The sequence below is a fragment of the Cebidichthys violaceus genome, unplaced genomic scaffold (genome assembly GCF_023349555.1).
Source record: "Cebidichthys violaceus isolate CVI_PGR_0920_01 unplaced genomic scaffold, fCebVio1.0.p SCAF_20, whole genome shotgun sequence".
NCBI classification, from domain to species: domain Eukaryota; kingdom Metazoa; phylum Chordata; class Actinopteri; order Perciformes; family Stichaeidae; genus Cebidichthys; species Cebidichthys violaceus.
The window spans coordinates 8,788,141-8,798,879 of NW_027176373.1; the positions used below are offsets into that span (position 1 = coordinate 8,788,141).

The 10,739-nt window shown below is 40.9% G+C and overlaps 1 protein-coding gene across 1 annotated transcript; it reads left to right on the plus strand.

Annotated features, from left to right (window-relative positions):
• The first annotated feature begins 3,844 nt into the window (after positions 1 to 3,844).
• On the plus strand, positions 3,845 to 9,815 carry LOC137876477 (claudin-4-like). The gene is made up of 2 exons (XM_068716077.1): positions 3,845 to 4,651; positions 8,371 to 9,815. The coding sequence occupies exons 1-2, from the start codon at positions 4,164 to 4,166 to the stop codon at positions 9,020 to 9,022; spliced, it is 1,140 nt and encodes a 379-aa protein (XP_068572178.1). The 5' UTR covers positions 3,845 to 4,163; the 3' UTR covers positions 9,023 to 9,815.
• Positions 9,816 to 10,739: the final 924 nt, after the last annotated feature.

Genomic DNA, 10,739 nt, shown 5'->3' on the forward strand with positions numbered 1-10,739 from the left:
ACAAATATATATTTAGCCTGCCCACATCACTAAATTTTTCTAGCAGTTTGATTTGGTGTGATGCTGGTGTCACTAACAACTAAAACAACAACAACAACATAAAACTAACCAATGAGAGCTCTGCAGGCAGCATTGAGAACGGGGATGCCATTCTGGGCCAAGAAACAACGGTTTTCATCAGGTTTGGTCGAACCAGCCGATGTAGGGACAATTTCCAGAGAGGGATAGTGGTCAATGAGAAGTAGAAGGAAAAGTTTTGCATGTCCAGAGCATCACTCGTATCTTTGAGTGAGCTCCTTTGTCTTTACATCGAAGGGGAATCAACGGTAATGAGATCTAAAGGTGTTGTGAAAAAGGTAGCCTGTACACTCATCTCATCTCATCTCATCTTCGTCCGCTTATCCGGGATCGGGTCGCGGGGGCAACAGCTCCAGCAGGGGACCCCAAACTTCCCTTTCCCGGGCCACATCAGCCAGCTCTGACTGGGGGATCCCGAGGCTCTCCCAGGCCAGTTTGGAGATATAGTCCCTCCACCTGGTCCTGGGCCTCCCTCGGGGTCTCCTCCCAGCTGGTCGTGCCTGGAACACCTCCCTAGGGAGGCGCCCAGGTGGCATCCTCACCAGATGCCCGAACCACCTCAACTGGCTCCGTTCCACGCAAAGAAGAAGCAGCGGCTCTACTCCGAGTCCCTCACGGATGACCGAACTTCTCAACCTATCTCTAAGGGAGATGCCAGCCACCCTCCTGAGGAAACCCATTTTGGCCGCTCGTACCCGCGATCTAATTCTTTCCTAGTACAGCCTGTACACTGTACTACCTAAAGACTGCGGAAGATAGCCAAGGCCTTTGGCTTGCCATGACAAAGTGTCTCAAACATTGTTGGGCAAGTCTGCCACGCCATAACAGTCGTGTGGAGAAAATACAGTATTCGTTTTAGAAAATATCTGTATACGTGTAGACAGGGTTTAATTAATTAATTAATTAAAATAAATTGGTTTAGAAACACAACTTCAAATGCTACTTTTGCTCTGTGCAAATAAAAGAGTGTGCACAAGACACTGCTTGCTGGAGTACACACTGTAGTAGTGCTGTTGATCAGCGACTCCAAAGTCAAATATTTCTTGATTAAGCATGCAAACAAAGAATCTGATAGTATTGACAGTCAAATATGATTTGAAATGATTGTTTGTTTCCTTCCTAAATACAAAGATAATCTCAATGAATTGCCTTTCATCAGGCTTTATCTTATCGTGGTTACAGTGTTAACCATTCTTTAGCAGACATGTAATGTTGACTAATGTTGAAGTGTGATAATGTGATCACGTATACCAGATAAAAGTGTCAGAGTGTGATAGTGGCACCGGAGTGATGACTTGGACAAATCACAGTCAACCATGTGGGAGAATATTACATTTAATAGTCCAATATTATGGAGCGCACTGAAATATGTCATTTCATATTTGTTGCTGATTTGATCAGTGTGTCAATGTAAAATCATGAACCAAAACACTTTTCCATTTCTGCATGACATTTCTTACATTTTGGTTAGTAATTTTGTTGTTTGCTGGTTTTATGTTTATCATGTGGAGACTGTCTGATCAAAGACAACCCCATGTTAAAATGTTGAAAAAGGATACTTCTGTTGATTTTACATATTTTTCAACGATAGAGTGCTGCAGGAATGTTTCCTAAAACCTGGAAATGAGTTCCCTCGTCTCGAAGTTAATGGCTTTTTTGAATGGCTTTTTGATTCAAAAATTTGATGTGATTGGATGTCAATACCAATAGTAATTATTATAGTAAGCACATCACTCATGACTTTTGAAGCTGTCAATGGAACCCTGGTGCAGACCAAACAACGGACCCAAGACCGTCTGAAAAGAAGGATCTATCTCTTCTTCCAAGTGGACTCTGGTGTGTTTCGTTTGTGGTGTGAAAGCAAACAAACCAATCACAGCCTGATTTTAAGCATAATTTCAAATGCTTAACTACAAATAAATTCATCAGCTGATCATGAAATCTGTTCAGGACGCAATCCTAAAATTAACCTCAGTGCAGGTCTTTTTTTTCCCTGATTAAAATGTCAAAAGCTGTTCACCATTAAAGATTCAATAGTAATACGCCTCACGTGTGTGTCGTGCGCTCCCCAATGTTCGCAAAACGCGTTTGCCCCACTCATCTAGAAGCATGCAAAGGAACTTTTGTTTGTACAGCCCTGTCGCTACCATTATTTATCGCATTGATTTGCAGTCGAATAACACTAAAAATGCTTATAATCAGTTATCAATCAGGAACATTAAAGAGCAGCATAAACTTCTGTCAGTCACTGGGATTTGACTTTCCCAAGTGAGGATGCAGGATGAGAATGTCCAATAAATGAGTTACCTGTCAGTAAGTAAAACTTTATTCATATTACATTACAAATTCTTTTTTTGTAATAATCCAAAATCCAATGGAAAAGTCCATCCCACTAGCTTTTTTTTATTTTTCTTCTTTGTAATTCCAGTGCAATGCTAACTTTCAGGTTAACCTAAAAAAATACGTAATCCCTGTTTGTGTTGCTATTGTGCTCACCACTCAACCTCACAATCGCCGCCCAGTCTTTGCAGATTCATCAGCTTCATCATTTCATCAGCCTCCTCAGCCTACAGGTATCAGCAGAATCATCAGCCAGAACCACCAGTGTCTGGACTCCATGAGAGGATTAAAGATGTTCTGCCTTGACTTTATTATCACATATCATCTCTTACAAGTAATCATCTTTTTTCATTCACTTGTCTCTCCTGATTGAAATGCGTATTAATCCAGAGCAGAAAATAGTCCCCAGAAAATACACTTTTTACAGAGATTTGAGTTTGCTAGAAACTACAGTGCACAGCTGTTTTAGGAAAGTACTGAGTCCTTTCTTTTTTATAAACTGTACATCTGTGACCCATTTAAAAAAAAGATTTTAATAATTAGTGGGCTTGGTGCTATGTGTCACAAACAGGGAGGAGAGGTCAAAAGCTACTGAAACACATTGTTGGATTTGGTCTTTTCATAGGACTCATGTTTCAGTATAGTTTTTATGTGTTTATCACATTGTTTTTGCTTAAATTTTGGTTGTGTTTTTCCCCAACATGAAAAACAAAACATTGGCAGAAAAAGTTGGTTCACAGAAGTCACATCTATCAAATGTATTTGTAACATTTCTAGTTTGTCATTAACTAGAATTTTACTGTGTGATTACCCATCGCCTGTGTGACCCAGCGGAAATGGTACGTGTTATAAAAACGGCTATATTAAAAACTGTCACATCATGTTTTTGTCGAGGCTATGAAAACATGGCACATCACAACAAAAAAGAATGGAAACAGAAAATATGTAACAGAAAACAGATGGAGAAAGTCTGCTTACATTTAATATGTGCCGAAGTTCTCTTCCTCAGTCTTACTCAAACACAATCCCACGCTATGCAAACACAAACACGCACACACACACACACACACACACACACACACACACACACACACACACACACACAGCTATTAGAATACATGTTTGTATATTCCTTACGGTCTCATGTGGTCACCTATCAACCACATAACAAGCTCTGCTTGGCCACTCATTACCTACTGACAGCAATAAAGCCGACACACCCAGAGCTACCACGGGCAAAAGGTTAAACCATAAAACTACTCCTCATTTAAAAAAACACACACACGAGCACCAACACACCCAGGTGGTAAATGAGGCCAATGCCCAGACCTCACCTGATTGGTTTAGTTTGACGAGTGATGTCATCCCTTAGGAGGGCTTGACCACTTGGTAATAAAACAATGCACAGATAAGGGTCATCGACTACTTAAGAGCAGAAAAACAGAGGAAACAACGTCTGAGCGGAGAAAGCACACTGTGACAAATCAACACTTCTGGATTCAGCGGCAGGTGCAGTAGCTACAGCTTGAGGAGGGGACATACCTGGTGGAAAGAAGGGTCGACAAAGTGGAGCTTGAAGGGCAAAAGCAAGAAGGCCTTTAAGTATTAGCTGGAAAAAAAAGAAAGACAAGGAAGCAAGGAAAACCAAGAGAAAGACAAAATCATATATAGAGGTACCGAGAGGAGAGGAAGGACTAATAAAGGAGCTTTTGATCCAAAAGGGGGCACGCTTGTCTGAGTGCACTATGGTGTCTTTTGGACTCGAACTGGTCGGCATCATTCTGTCAGTGCTCGGCTGGGTGCTGAGTGTGACCAGCTGCGCCTTGCCAATGTGGAAGGTCTCGGCCTTCATTGGCTCCAACATTGTCACAGCTCAGGTGTACTGGGAGGGCCTGTGGATGAACTGCGTGTTCCAGAGCACGGGACAGATGCAGTGTAAGGTCTACGACTCCATGCTGGCTTTACCTCAGGACCTGCAGGCTGCCAGGGCGCTCACCATCGTCTCCATCATCGTGGGGGTGGTGGCTCTCCTCATATCTATGGTTGGAGCAAAGTGCACCAACTGCATCGAGGATGAAGGGGTTAAAGCCAGGGTGATGGCCGCTTCAGGGGGCGCGTTCATCACAGCCGCTCTGACCCAGCTGGTGCCCGTTTCCTGGTCAGCACACACCATCGTGGTTGAGTTCTACAGTCCACTCATCCCCTCTGGTCAGAAGATGGAGATCGGGGCAGCGCTGTATCTAGGCTGGGCTGCTGCGGCCCTGCTGCTGATTGGAGGGTCCATCCTCTGCTGCAGTTGCCCTCCACAGGAAGAGAAACCGAGGTACAGCGTGCACCCTCAGAGTCGTATGGCGTACTCCGCCGCACCGAGGTCAAACGCTCCAAGCTCCTACAACAGGAGGGACTACGTGTGAGGGAAGAGTACAGGGCCGAGGGGGGAGTAGGAGGAAATGTGACCTCCTTCATATTATTTTCACTTGTATCTTGCTTATTTGTACATTGTCAATGAGCACAGAACTGAAGCTAAATAATAATTAATGGTAAAATAGTCAACCAGCTTGAGAATATTAAGGATCATAGATAATTGTAAATCTGCAGGCAGTTTTTTAATACTTAAAAAAAAAATACATTTAAAAGCTCTATACAGATGTTTGATGGTTCTGTTTACATTTACCATTGGTCTAAATCAAGTTTAAGAAGACGTGACCAAATATGGTAACAGAAGTTCACAAATTTTGTCTATGTGGTCAGTTAAGAGACTTTATCCCATATACATATATATATATATATATATATTTATTATTTGTGCTTATAACATTTACGATGCTTTATGAATGCTCCTCATTGTACTGATCAGTGTGTAAATATCAGGTATTATACTGTCAAATTATTATATAAATAGAGACACCTTTGTGACCTAATTTTTTTTGCTATTATTACAAAATACAGTCATAGTGACGGACGTGAAACAGTTGGGCAAAATGGAGCTCACATTGGACTCCAAAGCAAGGTCAACATGGCGGAGTGGACTGTAAAAAAGATGTATGTAAAATAGATATTTGGTTTGGTGACATTTCAATCTCACATTTTCTATCTCAGCGCATTAAGTGGGTGTGTTTAGACATTGTATACTAAGGTTGATGCTTTTATGGCTTTTGATGCATTAACATTGTACGTGTATATCAAGAGAACATTTTGAGTTTACTTTTTGGATGCAAATGTTTTGGTTTTAGATCTACTGAAATTATTGAAATAACTTAAATAATAAAGTAATAAAGATTTTCACTGTGAAACATTATGTGGGCCTAATTTATCCGGGTTCTTGTTAACAATGACAAAGATGATTAACAAATGTTTAAATAATTGAGAGAAAAGGCCATGATAAATAGTGACATATACTTTAGAAATAAAAGTGGAAATTCAAGTAACAGAATTAAGATGAACAAGTTAAAGATATGAGCACATTGTTCAAGAACTGTATTTGTTTTTTTACCTTTTTCGTTTTTTTATCTTTTATAGCATTTTACATAAACAGGATGAAAAAAGGGTGTTGATGTTTTACAGAGTTAATGACAGCTTTGTGCGTCAGAGTTGTGTGTGACAGATGATTCTCTTTTAGATTGTGATGTAAAGGGGAAGTCCTTTCTGTTTGGTGTCTGATCTGCAGAAACCAATCTCTTTCCTCTTTTGAATAGTCAAATTATCCCTCTGTGGTCCGGCAGGTGTGCTCAGGTGGCAGAGCAGCCTGTTAATCCTGCCCCAGGAGCATTACTACACACAACCTATTTCTGCTCCTCTGAACAACACTAAACAAACCTCTTTAACTTAAGTAAAAATACTTCTTCCACCACTGGGTGTTACTATTCAGCACGGTCCCTTATATTCTTAGATGAGTGTAAAAAAGCAATATGTGTAGAAAGGCTCTATTGCAAGTAAAATGACATTAAGTCCTGCATTAAAATGTATTATTATTTGTTAGCATTTGAATGTACTTAAAATATCAAAATGAAAAGTACTCATTATGCAGAGTCAATTTAAAATATTATATATTATATTATTGGATAATAGTAATAGTAATATGTACATCACGTTAATGTCAGCTAGTATTTTAGTTATTTTATTGACTGCAATAAGTCCAAACTTAAACTATAATAATACATCATCATTTATTAGTTGATTTTATATTATATCATCCATCTATATATTATGTCAGCGAACTGAATCCTCTCTAAAATAGTGGAAATATAAAGTATCAAAAAAACGGAAATGCTGAAATAAAGTACAATACCTCAAAATTGTACTTGAGTAAACGCACTGAATTACTTTCCACCACTGGTGACACGATAATGTGTACATATGTACACATGTGTTAGTTTGAGCTTGCATTCTTCCAGTATGATAACATCTGACTTGGTTAAATATGGAGAATATATGTTTACTAGCAAAAACAGAAGCAGCTTCGGCTCTTGTTTTGGTAACACAAGCAGCTGGTCAACACAGGTGTACTGATACAGGTCGCCTTCAGGTTATCGCTGTTATCTCTGCAGTAATGCATCAACTGATGTTGTTACATCAACACGATGGTACGACAAACAGAGCCTCCCTGTTGTTCAGCCTTGGGGATCGTGTGTTGTTGCTTTGTGAGCTCGAGACTCATAATGTGAGGACATTTGTTTCATTCGTGTGTTTGACAAAAACACTGGATCAGCCTGTTGGCGATGAACAGTCGTAGCCCTGTGAGATTTAGGTTTGGAGGTGAGTGATGTCTCCAAAAAAATAAAGAAATTGCCCTGATGTGTAGTCCTTTTGGTAATGACAAATTCATTACCTCAGAGGTGCTTGCTTGTATTTTAAAACCGACACATTTACTGGAAAGGACAGTGCAAATATGTACCAATCATTGTGTTAACAGTTAATGACAAGCTAAAAACAAATGTCCTTTAAAATTTTTACAGAACAAAAAAGAAAAATCCTTATTTTCTAAATTAGTGTAATTTTTTTGATTTATTTGACTAATCTTCAACATGGATTCACATAATACCGCAAGCAAGTTTTTTTTTCTTCTTTTATACAGAATACTCAACCACATGTGTTTCCAGGGATCATTTGGTCAGAGTAAAGAGTTCAACCGATACTGAGAAGATCCCGCTGTCTATATGCTAAAGGTGTCTGAGAATCAGCCTATCATGTTTTCTCTCTGCTCATATTTGCTCTGGGTGCAGTTATTCCGGTTTCCAGCAGAGCTTTTGGGATTGTTTTCCTAACAACGAATCCTGACTGTTTTAAGACTGGGACCAGGAAGTAACGAATAGTATCAGAGGCACAGTCCGAGTGTGTGTGTGTGTGTGTGTGTGTGTGTGTGTGTGTGTGTGTGTGTGTGTGTGTGTGTGTGTGTGTGTATTTGTGTTTCCATGCTTACTCACAACAAGCTTTCCATGTATAGCCAGAGGCTGGAGCTACCTCTCCTACCTGTTTGGCACTGTGGTTAATTAATGCATGCAAGTCAGTGCAGGGAACTACACATAGTTCTTTTTTGGACCATATTAAACAGAACTTCCCGTTCCCTTCTCTCAAGAGACAGCCATCTTACTGGTGGCCAACCCCCACCAAACACAGACACACCCTCCCACCATCACATCCCTCCTCACCCCTCCTGCCTCCAGCTCCCCTCCTCCACTATATGTGCACAGGTGGTGTTCTTTTTTTTTTGTGTAGACGGCCTCCTTTTTGACATCATCACCGGGGGACTCCTCCTCGCTCCCCTGAGGTATAAAGGATCTCTTGGTCCTGTGGCAGCATCTCATAGCAACATCACACCCTCTTACAGGTGCTCACATTTTTCAAGGACGCCAGAACAACAGAGGAGGAGGATCTTCACCATAATCTTAACGTTTTGTTGTAAAATCTGTGGACTCAATTTTAATTTTGTTCTGTCACCAGACCAAGAGCCAGCATGTCAATGGGCATGGAGATCGTGGGCATTGCCCTTGGAGTTATTGGTTTTATCATTGCAATAGTTACATGCGCCCTGCCAATGTGGAAGGTGACGGCTTTCATCGGAGCCAACATCGTCACCGCTCAGACCATCTGGGAGGGTTTATGGATGAACTGTGTCATCCAGAGCACTGGCCAGATGCAGTGCAAGATCTACGACTCGATGCTGGCCATGCCTCAGGAGCTGCAGGCCTCCCGAGCAATGATGATCATCGCCATCATACTCGGGGTGCTGGGGGTCCTGATCTCCATCGTTGGCGCCAAATGCACCAACTGCATCGAAGACGAGCCGTCCAAGGCCAAAGTGATGATCATAGCTGGAATCTTCTTTGTCCTCGGCGGCATTTTGGTCCTCATCCCCGTCTCGTGGACAGCCAGCGTCATCATCCGGGATTTCTACAACCCCATCGTGATCTCAGCGCAGAAGAGGGAGCTCGGGGCATCGCTCTACATCGGCTGGGGAGCGGCTGTCCTGCTCCTGATTGCTGGGGCGATGCTGTGCAGCAGCTGCCCGCCAAAAGAGAAGAAGTACAAGCCGCCCCGGATGGCCTACACCGCCCCGCGCAGCATCAGTGCAGGTGGAGGGTACGACAGGAAAGACTATGTTTGAACGGAAGTGTCTGACAGATTGATTTGGAAAGCAAGATGAAATTCAAATGTTTGTTGCACATGAGTGCTTTTGTGTGTCTGTGTTGTAGTTTGCTGTCTGAAACCACAGGGTGAACCCCACAAAAAGACTCCGAAATGAAGATGTGTGTACAACTATTGATTTTTCTGCTTTGCCTTTGGCTGACATGTTCATTTACAGAACTTTAAGGTTTTGCTCTGCTATTATGCAGCCGGTGTGTCTTGTTAAAAAGGCTCCTATTTTCCTATTTAACTTAATTATTTAGAATTTTCTGAGAACATGTATTTATGCTTTAACTTCTGTGGCATTATGTGAATCTGAAACTGCTTCTGGTGAGTGTGTATCGCTATATCATTAGCTGTCGGCCTGCTGGTGTCGTGTTTCTCTGAAACAGTCAGTTAAAATGCTGTGTGTCGCTGACAATGACAAGGAAAAGCTCACTCTCATTTTACATGGATTTGGTTGTGTGATTGTTCAGTGTGTGTGTGTGTGTGTGTGTGTGTGTGTGTGTGTGTGTGTGTGTGTGTGTGTGTGTGTGTGTGTGTGTGTGTGTGTTTGCATGTAATATTTGCTTAGGAGAGTTTCTACTGAGACTGAAACTAAAGATGGATCCATGATATGGCCTCAGGAAACAACTTTATCTCCCTCCTCACAGTTTCACTGTTTACGGACATCACTGTTTCAGTTGTGACACAAAGACTTTTTATGTGTCTATATATGTGAGTTTATTTTATATTTATGTAATAAAATGTATTTGTAATGTATTCTAACACTCCACTGTGTGTCTGTGTTTGTAATAGATTTCTATTGTGTATATGTTTTACTTCTTTTTTTTTTTTTTTACATCTATCATAAGCAACAGCCTGCATGATCCGCTGTCAAACAAAGAGCCAAAGGTCCTCTTTGTGTGCGTGTGTGTGTGTGTGTCTGGGTGTGTGAGACAGCCTGAGGCAATATGACTAGAGCTGTTGTAGGATGTTTGTTTCCACATCAAAAGGATATGTTTTGTGGTTGATATTTATCAGCTATTTCATCAATTCATATCCATCTCTTTTTAATAAGATTTTGAGTTCAGTTTAACATTTTTTTTTATACTTTAGTGGTCTTTAGCGGATTTATGGAATTTTTTTTCTTTGTTAAATGTTTATAATAGTGCTTGAATTTCAAACCTGTTGAAGATTTCAATAAAAGTCGGACTAAGAGCTTCTGTTCTTCCTCTTTGATCAAGAAAGACGGATTAATCCTTTTTTTTCAGAGTGCTAGAAGAATTAAGGAGGGACATCACAAAGCATGTGCTACCAAACAAACAAGCATCAGTCCAAATCAAATAGTTTAAAAAGCTGAAAGTAGGGTTGGGCTTTGGGAGTTGGGTTTCTTTGTTTAGCAGCGTTACGGGTGAGTTTATTTCATCTCTCAGTTTAGCTAGAGCTTAATAATGCTTAGGTGTGGCAGGTATATCGTAGGCTTTGTTTGGCTAACATATACCTGTCAAAGATGTTAGCCTGTTGGCTACACTGTGGAGAAAAACTATCAACCATCAGAAAGGTCAAATTGGCAGTGAAGATGAGAAAGATTGAGTAAGAGACAGAAAAGGAAGAACACAAACAACCTTGTCCAACAATTGTCCCAATAGTTTTGAAGAAAAGCAGAATATTTGACAAACTGACAAACAACTTGTTTAACTACAAATGCACACGTG

What these genes read in the sequence shown, in the direction of transcription:
- LOC137876477 (XM_068716077.1), top strand. Translation starts at nt 4,164, where the DNA reads ATGGTGTCTTTTGGACTCGAACTGGTCGGCATCATTCTGTCAGTGCTC. An exon ending in AAGATGGAGATCGGGGCAGC is followed by an intron (nt 4,652 to 8,370) that starts GCTGTATCTAGG and finishes ACCAAGAGCCAG; the next exon opens with CATGTCAATGGGCATGGAGA.